The sequence below is a fragment of the Chelonoidis abingdonii genome, chromosome 1 (assembly GCF_003597395.2).
Source record: "Chelonoidis abingdonii isolate Lonesome George chromosome 1, CheloAbing_2.0, whole genome shotgun sequence".
In the NCBI taxonomy this organism is placed as follows: Eukaryota; Metazoa; Chordata; order Testudines; family Testudinidae; genus Chelonoidis; species Chelonoidis abingdonii.
Window position 1 is genome coordinate 154931765 of NC_133769.1, and position 16574 is coordinate 154948338.

Here is a 16574-nt window from a genome sequence, read left to right on the forward strand (position 1 = left end):
GATACAAAAAGGTAGTGCTTAAAGACAATAAAGTCATTGTGGAGTAAACTAAAGGATTCTTTGCTTCAAGTCTTCATGCTGTGGATCGTTATGCGGAGATTCCCACTGGAACCAGCTTCTTTGTCAGTGACAGATCTGAGGACACTGTCCCACAGATTGAAGTATTCATAGAGCGAGGTTTTGGAATTGATTGAGTAAACTTAACATTCCACACGTTCACTGGGACCAGATGGCATTCACCTAGGTCTGATTAAGGAACTCCATATGTGAAGTGCGGAACTATTAACTAAGGGTGGTTGTAACGCTGTCCTTTAAAATTGTCTTCTGTACGCCACTGACTGGACAGTAGCTATGTAACTCCATTATTTAAAATGGGCTTAGAGGTGATCCCGGCATTACAGACAGTAAGTCTAACGTCAAGTACTGGGCAGTATTAGTCGAAACAATATTAAGCAATTAAAATTGTCAGACACAAGAATAAGCATAAACTGTTGACAGTATGTCACATGGTTCTGATAAAGGGAATATCGTGTCTACTAATGTTTAGCAGTTCTCTTGAATGGAGTCCTAACAACATGTATGGACCAGGGAGATCCAGGTGGACAGAGGTACTTAGGATTTCCAGAGAAGCTTTTGACAAGGTCCCTCATCAAGGCTCTTACGTAAATTAAGCTGTCATGGATACAACAAGGTCAAGGGTTCCTTTACTGACTGAGAACTGGTGAAATAGGCCAGGGACAAGGTAGGAATTAATATGTCGAATCGTCAGAATGGAGAGGGGGTAAGTGAAGTGGTGTTCCCAAGGGTCAGTCCTCGGGCCCGATCCATTCATTTATTCATTAATGATTTGGAGAAAGGGGTAAACAGTGAGGTGGCAATGTTGCAGATGATACTCACATGCTCAAGATAGTTAAGACCAAAGCAGACATGACGAACTTCGAAAAGATCTCACAAAACTTAGTGATTGGGCAACAAAATAGGCAATGTGGATAGTTCTCTGAAGATGTGCACACAGTGTGCAGAGGTGGTCAAAATAGCAAACAGGATGTTAGGAATCATTAAGAAGGGGATAGAGAATAAGACGGGGAGAGTATCTTATTGCCCTTATATAAATTGATGGTACGCCCACATCTTGAATACTGCATACAGGTGTGGTCTCTTCATCTCAAAAAAGATATACTGCCGTTAGAAAAGGTTCAGAGAAGGGCAACTCAAATGATTAGGGGATTGGAGCGCGTCCCATACGAGGAGAGATTAAAGAGGCTAGGACTTTTCAGCTTGGAAAAGAGGTGACTAATGGGAGGATATGATAGAGGTATATAAAATCATGAGTGATGTGGAGAAAGTAAATAAGGAAAAGTTATTTACTTGTTCCCATAATACAAGAACTAGGGGTCACCAAATGAAATTAATAAGCAGCAAGTTTAAAACAAATACAAAGAAGTTGTTCTTCATGCAGCGCACAGTCGATTTGTGGAACTCCTTACCTGAGGAGGTTGTGAAGGCTAGAACTATAACAGCATTTAAAAGAGAACTAGATAAATTCATGGAGGTTAAGTCCATAAATGGCTATTAGCCAGGATGGGTAAGGAATGGTGTCCCTAGCCTCTGTTTGGGTCAGAGGATGGAGATGGATGGCAGGAGAGAGATCACTTGATCATCGCCTGTTAGATCCACTCGCTCTGGGGCACCTGGCATTGGCCACAGTTGGTAGACCGGATACTGGGCTAGATGCACCTTTGGTCTGACCTGGTATGGCCGTTCTTATGTTTATGGTTTGGTTGGTTTCCTGAAAAGTGGCAGGAGTGTGGGAACTACAATTTTCTAAAATAGCTTCTGAATTGCACATGCAGATGAGGCAGCTGAATGTTTAGCTAGCCAATCTATAGATGCAAAACTGCAAGACATATTTTGGAGACTTGCTTGAATCTCTTTTGTATGGGTGCCTCATTCCTCTGGGATGTGTTATTTCCTGCAACCAGCAGGAGGCAGCTTACTCATTAAAAAGTAACAAGCTGCAAATGTAGGGGGAGAGGACAAAGGGAAAGAAAACTCTAAGCCATGGGTATGCAATCACTCTTCCCTTTACTTAGATCTCTGGCAGCTGAGATGAACAAGGGTAGGCTGTGCCAGGAGCAATCAGAGTCTTTGGATAGGGAAGGAGACACAGTAAGAATACTTGGAGCCTATGGATTGGCTTCCTGAGTGAACAATGAAATGGTGACATGAATTCTGCGTGCAGCAGGCATGGCCGGGCCAGCCATATGGAATGGATTATTGACACACACAGAGATAGCTGGGACATCTTTTTTCATTTTTCAGACAATGGAATTGTTTCATTTATTGCCCAGTATTAAAACTTTATAGCATTGAAAATCAAAAAATCAAGTGAAAAAAGGAGAGCAAATTCTGGATACCCATTAAAGGGGCCAACCTTACTAAAATAAAGCTGACAGTGAATCCTCTTCAGATATTCCCCCCGCTTCATAAAGATGGTGTGAGAGGGGGAGGATTTGTGGCTGGACAGACAGTTGGAATTTTGAATGGGGTCCTGTGAAAACAAAAATGGAGATTATGCAGATACCCTCCACTGCTCTATGGGCCAGATTTTCAAAAGAGCACAGCAGCTCCCCTTCAGGCACCAAAATAAGTGGTTAGATATTTCAGAGGAGCTCAACATGCTGAGTAATCCCAATTCAGAAAAGCACTTAAGCACCTGTTTAATTTTAAGTGTGTCTCAATCCCATTTACTTTAATAACGTGGGCATATGATTAAGTGCTTTGCTGAATCAAGGTCAGAGAGCTTTGCGACCCAACAGTGAAAGAGCACTTTGTAAAAGAAAAGCATCCTTAACAAACAAATAGCACACTCAATTGCCTGCTATAACCACTAGACAACACTACCCTATCAGGAGTAGATCCAAGGAAGCTTAATTTTCAACATTTACTGCTGTCTTGCAAACATTTTTGTAACCTACTTAGAAAGCGTTTGTTGCTTCCCCCTCTAGTGGCTGGTGCACATACAAAGTAAAAGCCTGGTACTGATAGTAGCTAATGAAGTAACTGATTTAGCTTTAGTGGTAGCGGTCACTACTATGGCTTTGAAGATTCTGGGGTCAAATCCAGTTGATCATCTCTTCTGCAGGGGATGTTCATTCGAGTGGCTGAAGAAGGAATTTTTTTTCTATAGTTTTCTTAAAAAAATAAAAATGGGAAAATCTACACAGAAAAACCACACTAAAACGATATTAAGATTGCAAAATCAAGGACTCAAAAGTTAGCTCATGAAATCTTAATTCTGCCCCCTTGTGTATATGCATGATACACTCTTGAATTACATGATCACATACTACTTTTTCCACAGGACCCTTACCTCATTCAGTGAAAAGAATGGAAGGTGAATAAGGGAGAGTTGTTTAGTAAATGCGGCTGTTGTGTGGAGGAATCCTATCTCATTTGTTGCAGCTGTTGGGAGTTATGTAGTGAATGAGGCAGGTGACTGCAGGAAGAGAAAGGATGGCCTTGTGGTTCAGCAGTAAACTATCATACAGGAGAACTAGGTTACACAAGACCTGCATGACTTGAGCATTTATTGATAGATGTATTGCATAAGCAACTACTCCTACTCCCACTGGAGCACACTAAAGGGGACAGAGAGGAAGCAAGGCCCTGGCCTTGCCTTCCCCTCTGCACTGGCACACAAAGTGGGATGAGCTTGTGTATTAATGGGCTCACTTCTCCTACAAGAGGGTATTCCCATGGTGCCCCTGGCATGGTGCAGCTCCACATGTCCTTTACTCTGAGCTGTACCTAAAGGGCACAGTGTAGTCCTGAGACTGAAAGCTCTACTCACCAAAGAGCTCTGCATTTTAGTTTTGCTTTGCTTTACATTTGTTCTAAATTATGCCCTTTTTCCCCTCGGGGAAAAAAAAGCCCCAAACCTGTGTAATTACAATGAAGGGCTCCACAGCTAGGCTCAACGAACTAGAGCCCAGGATCAAGGTGAGCCATGCTTGGTGCAGGACCCAGGATGGGGGAGGGGCATTTCTGCTCCTCTGAGCCACAGTCTGACTGGAGGCCACATTGGCATACTGGTGCTGGAGGTCAGGTTCTGGCGCAGAGAACGAGGATATGCAAAGGCTAAGAGTCTAAGAACACTCTTAACTCAGCCACGCTGTGCATAGATCCTCTTTTCTAGTGAGTAATGTGGGCTGACGTGTTACTGTTCATTATGGGACGTGCGAAACAGCCAAGTTAACATTGCTGGAACCTTTTTTCCCTTTAGTTTTCATGTGACAGGAAATCCTCCCTCGGGATTTGGGCTGTTGATGGTTTCATGAGACCAAGAAACTATACCTGTCTCTCCACAGCTTCACTTTTCTGTGTGAGAAGCAGAAAGAGCTAACACTGGCGTGACACAGGAGCTGATTTCTCAGCAAAGGAGAGAAGACGTTTGTAAGGTCCTGGGGGTGCCAACAGCTTACATGCAGCTTCAACACACAGTTCTAGGCTTAGCTTTTTGGTTTATGGGTTATGTTGTCTTGTCTCTGAGCTCCATGAGCTGCCAAAGGCCTCTGTATTAACCAAATAGTTGTGTTGTAATATATTCAGTGCTGGTGCGAGCCTGCTTTGTGGAGATGTCTTCTGTTCCTACTTCTAACAGCTTAGCAGCTCATAAACACCAGGCAGCAATCTTTCCTCTAAACCTCCTCTTAAAATACTGAGAGTTTGGTTTGCCAACTCCAATATATTTAAAGCATCCAAGCTTCCGGGGCGACTATGAAAAGTTAACTATGTGAGTGGAGGCACGTGCAGGAAGACATTTTCAAAGGCAAAAGCCAGCTGCAGTATCAGCACTCAATCTGCTGAGAGGCTCTGGGGATGTTAGAGCCACTTGCACTGAAAGGGGATACATTTGCACATTTAATGAATCATCGCTTAGCTGTGCTTAATCAGTACAAGGGAGCCAACGTGCCATTGAAAGACAGACAGAAATGAAGCAATTGTGGGATGAGCTGAGCAGATTTCACTCTAGAAAGGAGAACTTATTTGGGGAGGAGGATCTCATAAAGACCATGCAGCGCTTTTCCTGCCAACTCTTCTTCATAGCCGTAGCTGTATACTAAGAACTTAAAAGCAAGGCATTTAAGGATAGCCATAAACTAACAACCCACCTGACACCTTCAAGGTGAAACCCAACCACTTTAGGAAGCCGAGAAAATTTCAGCTCACTTTTTTTTCCTATCTGTTTCTGCACTTGTTTTGGGCTAGGAACCCAAAGTGGAGGTGCCAGCCATCCCAAGAAAAGGCCTCTCATTTCTGACCCAGGCAAAACTAAAAGCAGTGGCCTTCGGTTAGGGTTCCAGACTGATTTTGAAAGGAACATGGTTCAGATAGGTATCCAAAATATGGGGAAAAGGGCAAGGGGGAATTTCATAAAAAATCCTCCCTCCTCACATTTTCTTGAGGTTCACTAGGCTGAATCCCATCTTGCATGTGTGTGTGAGTGTGAGAGAGAGAGAGAGAGAGACACACACACACACACACACAGATTTCATGCTGTGCAGCTTGGAAAAGTCAGCAGCAAAGAATTAACCATCAAAACTGCCCCCCACAACACATACAGAGATTTTAGGGTCTTGGTTAAAAAGAAAAATAATTGAAATACTGATACAATCTATTCTTATCCTGGACTGGGACAATTCAGTTTTATTCTTGTGAACAACACCTGTGCAGTAGGGCTTGCTTGAAGAATTCACAGATGTCAAGGTGACCTTACAGTGGCCATTGGCAGTTTGTCAAATGAGGTTAGGACTGTTTCTTTATTGAAGCTGATATACTTGCTAGCTGTCTGACATTTTCTTTCCTTGCTCATTTTCATTCCACAGAACCGGCCTGGAGGCCATCATGGAAACATATGCGTTCTGGAGGCCCCCTGTGCGTACCCTCACTTTTGAAGATTTCACCACCATGCAGAAACAGCAAGGTGAGCCATTGTATAAAGGGCACAAAAATGGTGGCAGGGAGGCAAAAGCCATGCTATATTGTTCAGCTGAGTCACAGAGTTTGTTGTCTGCCATGAAAAGATATAAAACAAAAAAGAGAAGCAACCAGCTCTAGAATTATGGAAGTTTTATAATTTAGGATATGTGGTGTAGCCATTTGAATGTCCTTTGGATCTCTGGGGTATATAACGGTTAGAATGAGGAGGAACAGAGGTACCTACTCAGATAAATACATTTGTTTAGCAAATGTGGGGAGAGTACAGAAGGGAAGTGGGGGAGATGGGCCTGCTTGAGAAGAAGGTGACAGAAAAGGGCATTGTTACATATTTACCATTTGAGTCATGCTCTGATGTGGTGGGAGGAAGGAGAAGACTGAACTGCCTGATTCACTGGGGACCTTTGCTGATCCATAAGATTCCATGAACCTGTATCATCGTGTGCATGTCAATAGAATCACACCATCTCTCATATGAAACCAAGTCTCACTTTCAAGAAAATCCTTTGTGTTAAAGTCGGACTTTCGGAAATAGTCCAATATATGGGACATTCCCTTTTCACAAGTTCTTCATACAGTTTCTTACTACAGTTTCTGCTTACCGTATCTCTCAGTGTGTTAAATGGGGCTGTCATCTCTAGCTACCTCAAGGTAAAAACTTCCTGTGCCTTGTCCCCACTCAGATTTTACACTAACATAGCTATCTTGAGTTAGCTATCTCAATGTGAAAACACACCTTTTTAGTGTGCAGTGAAGTAATAGCTATCACTGCCTGGCTTTACTAGATTCTGCAGTGACATAACAATACTAGCAACACACACAATGAAAACTCAGACTCTTCTGTCATGAAACAGACTGTGATATGACAAGTAGAAGGAATGTGACTTCTTTTCCCTGCAAGCTAATAGAAATACAGGACAGAAGGAACCATGGCCATTTCTTTATCACTGCTCCCTTAAAAAAAGTTTGCTGCAGTGTGAAAATCCCATTTTAAATACAGTGATGATGTAAGTTTCTTGTTGCTTTGGGCCAGATTGTGATACCTCATCTCACACTGAGTAGTTTCTTACAACTGACTTCAGTGGACTACTCATGGTAAAAGGTACCATTCACTGTGAGTAAAGGTATCATAGACTGGTCCTCTATATTCAGGTATAAATGCAAAAGAAACAAACAAAAAATCCCTGTCTTTTCATGTTAAGGTTGTGCAGTTAAGCAACCAAAAGGAAAGAAATGCAAATGGCGAGATTGAATGTACAATCTTAGGGCCACTTTCTCTAGTCTGATTTGTGCTTGGCACAAGACCAAAAAGGGTCTTCAAAGATCTTAGGTCAGGGACGGACCTAGCCTCAGCATAAATTAGACCATCTTGAAGGCTGCTATTATTTATGCTCTGTTATTTATGGCCTAAAGGGGCTGTTCCAATAGGTAGGGATTGTCGAGGTGCAGTGATGCACCAGCCATATACCCTTTCTGCAGAGAATGCATACTGCTGGGGCAGTGGTGTTGGCACAGAGATGCTACTCTGGCTCTGCATCACCTGGTAATTCCCATTGCACCAGCGTAATCCTCAGGTAGCCTATTGCTTCAGCTTTCCAGTGGCACAGAGCCAGAATCAGGCAGTAATGTCAGTCTCCTTATACATACTCATTTCCTGATCACAAACTGTTTCTCAAATAGTACAAATATAAGAAAGAGTGTATTTTCTACAACCTCAGATACCCATGTCTCAGAAAACCTGTGAACATGTAGTTAAAGACTGCTTAATGCCCAGAGTCCAAAACATTTTCTTTACATGGCCCATATTTTAATAAAAAGATTGTCTTATGGACACTTCCCCTTCTACTCGTGATCATTAAAACAACCTCCCATCACTGCAGATTGGCTGGACTACCTGCTTCCTATTTGTGATTGCACTGTTCACTTCCCCTCCCACCGGTTATCAAATAACATCCTAGAAGCAACGACAGCAATTGCTTACATGGTGAAGTAATGTTAGGAAAGGAAAGTATTTAATGTATTTTTAGCTTCTTTTAATGCAATTTGGCAGCTGAAAAACCAGGAAGAGAGCCAGCACCATTTGGACCAGCCAGCCCACCACTAGCTGCTCTACAGCCCACTAGGTTCAGGATGGCCTTAAATAAGTTGTGCCCATTTGGGACCCCTGATTTACAAGTTTTATATCTAAAGAACTTTCAAACTACATAACTGACGTTCGTCAGCCTTGACCAGTTTGGGGCTCTTATGAAGACTTGGAAGAATCATGCCAAGTCTGAACAAAATTGCAAATGTTAAAGGTGTTAGGTCTTGATTCCCTGGAGCATTAGGTCTGCTTTGCACCATGCTGTCAACACAAAGCAACCCTAAAGCTGGTGAATCCCACTATCTAAAGATTCGCCCCGCCAAAGGGAATCCTCGAGTGGCATAGAGCCTCCGAGATTTCTACATCCCTCTTTCCCCAGCCTGTGAGATGGGGGCCTGGCTGTGGCATCTGTGCATCCATCTGATCCCCAGCGGCTGTAACAGACCCGGAGGGCCATGGGCAGCTAGCACAAATAGATCATACTGCAGGACCCAGTTGCTGAACCCAAGGCTTTAAGCCACCTCTCGGACTTATGCTGAGCAAGCCACACAATGTCCTTAACGATTCATTTTCTTGCTATTAACCACTTGGGTTGTGTAAATGATGTGACAGGTAAGTCCATGGTTACTGTTCAGCATCCTTGACTTCAGTAGGAGCCGTTTGGGCTCAGCCCTTCTGAAGATCAGCCAGCCTGATCATTTAGGGGGCTAAATATGGATGTAGGTGCCTAAGGTTAGGCCCCAAGGGTGAAAATTTTGGGCTGAATGCACTTCTGTTATATAACTTGAGATCTATGATTTCAAAAGTTTAGAGCATTCTTTTAATAAATGTGCTCATAAATTGTGAACAGAGCATGCAGTTGCCTCTTAAAATGGGTAATTGTATGGCATCTGTGAGAGAGACTGACAAGTTTCAGGAATCCATTTACTTCCCACAACTGCATGTTTTACATGCAATGTAAGAGCCCGTTTTGGGATGGGGCCCTTTGTGGCACCAGTGAAATGTACACTTTCTGATATGGCATGTAAATTCAAGAATGCTGAGCTGTCAATGTCCAGGAAGATGGAAGGAATGTTGGAAGAACTGTGATAGCAATAAAGTGTGGCTGTTGCAGGATCTGCTTCCTGTTAGGAATGGAGGTCATGTACAGGCTCTTCCTGTTACTCCAGGGAACATGACTGTTCTACACCATTACATCGCAATACAAACCGCAGATTTCTATTAACCAAGAACCCTGCCCATCTATTCTGATAGTGGATTTTAATATGTAAGCTTTCAGGGCAACACCCACTTACTGCTCAATAAAGTTAAGAGTCATGATTTCCAGACCATAGGAAAAGCGACAATGATGGGGCAAAATCAGCAGATACATTGAGGATAGAATAAAATCCATTAAAAACAGTATTTTCAGTTAGTCATAAATAGCATATGAGAAGCTACCTGCATTTGCAACATCACTGCTTGCCCGTGGGACTCTTAAAAATAGATTTTATAGTTCTGGAGTGTGATTTTTAATTTCTCATTTGCTTATTTTCTCTTGTGATGGCAATGGTGTCTAGAAACTCAGAGCCCCAGATCCATAAATGTACTTATGCCCCTAATTCCTGGTTTCAGGCTCCACTGCAATCCACGAAACTCCTGCTCAGTTGCTGCCCAACCCTGCAGGTGCCTAAACTCACTTGGTACCAATTCCGGGGCCCCCTCTGGTGATGATGATTTAAAGTGCCTGGGGCTCCACTGCAGTAGCAATGGCTGGAGCCCTGCACCCTTTAAATTGCCACCAGAGCCCTGCTGCTGGAGCCCTGGGGAAGTAGCGGTGGGGCTCAGGCAGTGATTTAAAGGGCCTGGGGCGCCTGTTGCAGCTACCACCCCGGGCCCTTTAAATCGTCCCCGGAGCCCTGGGGTAGCAGGTATTTAAAGAATCCGGGGTTGTGGCTGTCTCAGCCCTTAAAATAGCCACCAGAGATCCGCTGCCACCTCCCCAGGGCTCCGGCAGCAGGGCTCCAGGGATGATTTAAAGGGTCCGGGGTGGTAGCGGCAGCCAGTGTCCTGGGCCCTTTTAATCACCACCCAAGCTCCCGGTTGTTGCTGCTACCCCGGGGCTCTGGCAACGCGGCTTGGGTGATGATTTAAAGGGCCTGGGGCTCCCACTGCCTCTACTCTCCAGGGCACTTTAAATCACCACCCAAGCCCTCTTGCTGGAGCCCTATGGGTAGTGGCAGACGGGCTCTGGTGGTGATTTAAAGGGCCCAGGGCTCCTGGCTGCCACTACTGCAGCAGAGCCCCGGGCCCTTTAAAGCTCCACCAAAGGCTGGGGCCTCCTTCAATGGTGATTTAAAGTACCCGGAGCTCCACTGCGGTAGCAGCAGCTGGAGCCCCAGGCCCTTTAAATCACCCCCGGGGCTCCCAGCCACCTCTGCAGCTGGTAGCTCCAGGGGTGATTTAAAGGGCCCAGGGTCTCCCCACTCCTGCTACTACAGGCCCAGCCCTGGGCCCTTTAAATCCTGATTTAAAGTGCCCAGGGATTTAAAGGCCCTGCCTCTTCCATTTGAGGCCCTGCCCCTCCTAAGGACTCCAGAGTACCGGCAAATCCTTTAAGGTACTTTCACCACTGCCTGCAACCTGGATTTAGATGCCTATGTCTGTCAGAGGGGAGCAGTTCAGGACACACCTCTCTCATTGGCATCTCCCATTGGCTAGCCTTGGCAGCTCACCACCTGGAGTGCTGGCTTTTGTGGATCCCATTCCTAGGTGTATGTCTCCTTATTCATTGAATAAGGAGTTGAGGCACCTATCTCAGGCTTTGGGGATTGCAGTGTTATTCCTGTGATTTTTCTAGGAGCCTGGGGCCCTTTGTGGATCCAGGCCAGAGACCCTTTCCAAAATAGATCTTGTCAAACAAATCTGATTTCATTCTTTGATGAGATTACAGGTTTGGTTGATAAAGTATAAAAAGTGCTGTATAGATGTACTATACTTAGACTTTGGTAAGGCATGTGACTTGTATGACATTCTGATTAAAAATTTAACCCTATACAGTATTAATAAAGCACATGTTAAATGGATGAAGAATTGACTAACTGACGGATTCCAAAAAGTAGTTCTCAATGGGGAAATCATCACTGAATGGGCATGTTTCTTACAGGGTTCTACAGAGATCAGTTCTAGGCCTGATGCTATTCAACATTTTTATCAGTGATCTGGAAGTAAACATAAAATCACTGCTGATAAAATTTGCAAATGACACAATGTTTGGAAGAGTGGTAAATACTGATGAGGATAGGGCAGTCCTACAGAGCGATCTGGATCCCTTGGTACCATGGGCCTATTAAAAGAAAATGTATTTTAATATAGCCAATTGCAAGGTCATACATCTAGGAACAACACCTATATAAGGCGGGGAAGGGGCTATATCCTGGAAAGTGATTTAGGGGTCATACCGGACAAACAACTGAACGATCTCCCAGTGCAGTGCTGTGGCAAAAAGGGATAATGTGATTCTTGAAGTATCATGTAGCAGTAGGGAGGTGATCTTACCTCTGTATATGGCATTGGTGAGACCAGTGCTGGAATACTGCATCTAGTTCTGGTGTCCGCCTTTTAAAAAGAATGTTGAAAAATTGGAAAGTGTTCAGGAAAGACCCACAAAAATGGTCTGAGATCTGAAGAAAATGCCTTATAGTGAGAGACTTAGCTTATCATAAAGAAGATTGAGAGGTGACTTGATTACAGACCTCCATGGGGTTCCTTCATGGGGAGAAAATACTGGGTACTACAGGGCTATTTAACCTAGCAGATCCTCAACAACTTTATGCGCCAGTAAGGTCCACAGTTTAATCATACATTGTGTGAAAAAGTGTTTCCTTTGATCAGTTTTGAATTTGCCACTTTTAACTTAGTGTCTCCTTGTTGTGTTATGAGACAGGGAGAACAGAAGCAGCTGATCTATCTCCTCTCTAGCATTCATTATTTTATAATTTTTTATTATCTACCCTCTTAGTCATTTCATTTGTAAATTGTACAATCCCAATCTTTTCAATCTCTCTTCATATGAAAATTTTTCCAGGCCCTGGATCCTTTTCATTGCACTTCTCTCCGACCCTTCTAAATTTTCAATATCCTTTTTGAGATGGGGTGACTAGTACTGCTGACAGTATTTGGATGGCACCACACCATTCATTTATGTAACGGCTTTATAATATTTGCTGTATACAATTCTCCATCCCATTCCATAGGCACCGTACCATTGTTTGCTTTTTTGCCTGAACCTGCGCATTGGCAGAGCCCACGGTGACATTGCCCAGAATCAAACGTCTAGTGCAGTGGATGCCGTTATGCTACGCAAGGACTGAGCAACACTGCCATTTAAAAAAATAACAGGTTTCTGTATGCATTTGAAAATCACACAAATGATACCGCAAACACTGGCACGTGTGTGTAGCCTTTCTTACACATATGTCTGACTGACTTCACTGGGACTGCTCACTAGGAAAGTTAAGCACATATGGAAGCCTGTGCAGGATTGGTACTTTAGAGGTCACCAGATGGACGTCCCAGTGAGGGGCATGCTGCTTCTGTCCAAGAACCAGCATGTCCTTCAGGGCTGAGCACAGAATGTTTCCTGAGGAGCAGAGGATCCAAATGAGTCCCAGTTTTGCAATAAGTGGAGTTTGCCACAATGACAACAGACCTCCATCCAGCTGAACTTTTGAAGCATGATGTCACCCTCACTGAAATCTACTTATTACCAGGGAAAAAGAGAATTTGGGATTATTGAATGCATATGGCAAAGAGATGGGGGGAAAGCCAAGAATCTATTAAACTCTTTAATTGGAATATTTTTTTGAAATTTAGATTGAACCTGATCCAGATTCTCATTATTAAAAAATATGTGGCTTGGTTTCTTGACTCTAACAAAGAACATAAAACAAATAATAAATAAAATATGAGTTCCAATAATCTGGACTATGTCACTTTCCAACACTGAAAGAGCTGTTGCTGACTCCTCTATACTAGTCCGGTCCCCACAAAACATTAAGATGAGCAGATCTTTAACAGTAATTGTAAGAACATAGGATTAAACAAACTGGATTAGACCATTAAGTCCCATATCTCACCAGCATTGTGGTAATGATGAGTACCCGATGCTTCATATGAAAGCAAACAAAATGTGCAACAAGTAAAAATTAACGCACCCAGCCCATTGTTCATTACTCTACTTGGTGGGAGAGATTTCCTCCTGAGCAGAATTACAAAGCTGGCAAAATATTCATGTGAAAATTTTTTTCAACTATGTTGTACCCGTCAAATTTCACTTGTTCACTAAAAAGCTATTTTCACAGTAAAAATACATACAAATTCAAAATTTTAATGCCAAACAATGACTTTTAAGGCATCATTCCTTTCAAATGGAACATCTTTGCTCTTTGCTGAGAACACTGTACCATCTGCTCCTGAGCCCTATTAACTGCAGCATCCTCATTGATCTCAGCTGTCTTGTGTGTCACAGGTGGAGAGACTGTCTCTTTCCCATGCCGCAGCCCATTAATAGCCTTCAAGATTAGGTCTGGGAGCTTGAAATAGATTTAGAACTGAACAGGGAGCCAAAGGAGAGAGTGGAGCATTGATGTGATGTGCTTTCATTGCGCTCTCTTGTTCATAGGCAGGATGCTGGGTCTTGTGCAAACTGGCATTTCAGTGTAGCCCCCACAGTAGAGTGCATTGTAGCAGTGTAACTTAGAGCTGACAGAGGCATGGACCAAAGTGGTCCTTAGCCAAGAAGAAGACACGATCTGGCTATTTTACTGGCAAAATGGAGTAAGACTGTAGTTCCAGAAACAGAGATGAATCCAAAAGGAACCTGAGGCTGCATGGTACCTTGACAGTTGAAAGAGAAAAGCCCTGAACTGAGGGTGATGCTGATTTTCTAGCTAGTCTTTCTCTAAGTGTTCCTCTCTTCTGATAGGCATCACCTTGTTTTACCTAGGCTGAGTTTGAGCAACTTGCTATTCAATACTACCGTAATTCTCAACCAGGGCCCCAGGGCCCCCTAGGGGTCCTCAAGAAGGTTTCAGGGGGGCTGCCAAGCAGGGTCAGCATTAGACTCGCCGGGGTCCAGGGTAGAAAGCTGAAGCCCCAACACATGAGGCTGAAGCCCAGGACCCTGAGTCATGTTACTTGGGGCTGAAGCTGAAGCCTGAGCACTGTAGCTTCATGTAGCATGGGGCCCTGTGGCATAGCACCCCAGTCAGTTGCCCTGGTTGCTACCCCCTAATGCTGGTCCTCGCTTTTATACTCAGAAAACCAGTTATTGTGGCACACGTGGGCTGTGGAGTTTTTATAGTATGCTGGAGGGGCCTCAGAAAGAAAAATATTGAGAACACCTGCAATATTATTTATGCATGTGCTTATTTCTATCAGGGCCTGGTAACCATGGATCAATGCGGTGACCACATTTGCTGAAACAAAGATTGTGAGTGAATGTGAATGTGGGTGTGGGTGTTTGTGCTAAAAAGTAAATGAGTGAACCCTGCAGGACTCCACATACAAGGGCTCGAGGTGGGGGCGGGGTGTGTGGAGTAGGGGGCGGGGAAGAAGAGCAATTGCATATCAAGTTTCTCTTTGGGATTTGTCTGAGATCCCCAAAAGAGTTTCTCCCATGAGAACATAGCTGATGAAGTCAAAGGCAGCTGAAAGATCCATGGATGTTTAAGCTTGGATATTTACCACCTGTCCATTGCCATAATTTTTTTAACAAGTGTCACAACAGCTATCATGCTGCTGTCTCTGGTCTGAAAAGCAACTGTGTGTGGTCTAGGATAATTGCAGCCATCAAATGTTAGGGTTTGGTCTCCATTATCATCTTGACTAGTTTGCCCTAGAAAGAGATGTTAGAAACAGGGCAATTGTTGGCAGAGTTATTGGAATGAAGTGCTGGTTTCCTAAGTGCGAGTCAGACTATTGTATACTTCATATGGCCAGCACTGCTTCCTTTAAATGAGGGCAAACTGGGCCACCTTCTGGTAGCTTGACAAACTGTTGCTTTTTGAGGAGGCTGCAGTTTGGTGCTCCAGAATCTGTAATTTCATAATTAAAAGTTAAGATAATCTTCCATATGCGACTTAAATATAACCAGTGTAGTGCAGTGCAATACTATTGCTGATCAGGCTGTGGGTGATCAGGCCTAGTGGTGAAGATGAGAGTTTGGCCTGTTGGGTCCATGGTAGGTGGAGTCCAGGAAATGAACTGAGGGTCAGTACCGGAGGGGCGGAGGCCAAATGCCAGAGCTGGAGACGGTTAAACCAGAGTGGGAAGCTAGAGGCAGAGCCATGGATAAGTACTGGAGAGGTGGAAGATGAATGTCAGAACCTGAGGGTCATCCAGGGTCATAAATCAGAGGCAGAGTTGGGGGTCAAAGCCAGAAGGGAGCAGAGACTGGAACAAGGGCTGGAGGAAGGGTAAGTGCAGCTGCAGGTGTGGTGTGTGCTGAGCAGCTGCTGACTGGCTGTGGGGGCCAGGCTTATAAGCAGGACTGCTACACCAGCAGCCAATCAGGGGCTCTGGCCACTCTGAGAGTTCTAAGGCAGTGCAGCTGGGCTCATTGGTTGCCTAGCAGCGCAGTTAGTCAGAGAGAAGGCCAGCAGCTGCTCCTAGCTGGTCTGGTGCCTGACAGTAGCCTTCTGGGTCACCTTCCAGGAGACCTTGGGCCGGGTTTCTTGGGCTAGGTGTGGTGGAGCGTGCTCAGGCGGTCTGGGGCATGAATGTGTTCCATGGTTTCCCACAAATGCAATATCCCTCCCAGTCAATCAGATATTGGAGCCTTGCCCAGGCTTGGTGGGATTCTAGAATCTGCTGGCCCACGTATTCTTCTTCGTCCTGTTTGGTTATTGGCAGAGGGGGAGAAGTAGTATGTTATGGGAAGAGATTCTCAGTGAAAGATTTCAGTAGAGAGAACACAAGGTGGACCTTGAGGGATCTTTACAGCTGCTGTTGAAAGGCTACCAGGTTAAGTTGTTCCATGATTGTAAAAGGTCCCTAAGTATTTGTGGTCCAATTTTCAGATGGACAGGAGATTGCCAAAGCTTATCCCTTACCTTGAGGTTAGGGGTCAGCTGACAGTGTCAGTGGGCGCTTGTATGCTGTGTTAGTCTGTGCTAGCCAGTCAGGGGTGGCTCTAGGCATTTTGCTGCCCCAAGCACAGCAGCACAGCTGCCTCCGAAGCTGCGGGACCAGCAGACCCTCCCCAGTCAAGCCACTGAAGGCAGCCTGCCTGCCGCCCTCGAGGCGACCGGCAGATTGCCCCCAGTGGCTTGCTGCCCCAAGCATGCGCTTGGCATGCTGGGGCCTGGAGCCGGCCCTGTAACCAGTGCCTGACTTCTTGGTGTACTTGGTGGATGTGTGCAGTGAGGTCAGCAACAGTGGGCATTTGTAAAGAAAGGAGTCTGATGGGTGACGGCATGTGTGAACTTGTAGGCAAATTCTGCCTGGGGAA

At 44.5% G+C, this 16574-nt stretch overlaps 1 protein-coding gene across 1 annotated transcript in view; it reads left to right on the forward strand.

Annotated features, from left to right (window-relative positions):
• Positions 1-16574, forward strand: part of TBX15 (T-box transcription factor 15) — a 135402-nt gene that overhangs the window by 108180 nt on the left and 10648 nt on the right. Inside the window, exon 7 of the mRNA XM_032768246.2 lies at positions 5889-5986. Coding sequence (XP_032624137.1) covers positions 5889-5986 — 98 coding nt within the window. The remainder of the gene's footprint in view (positions 1-5888; positions 5987-16574) is intronic.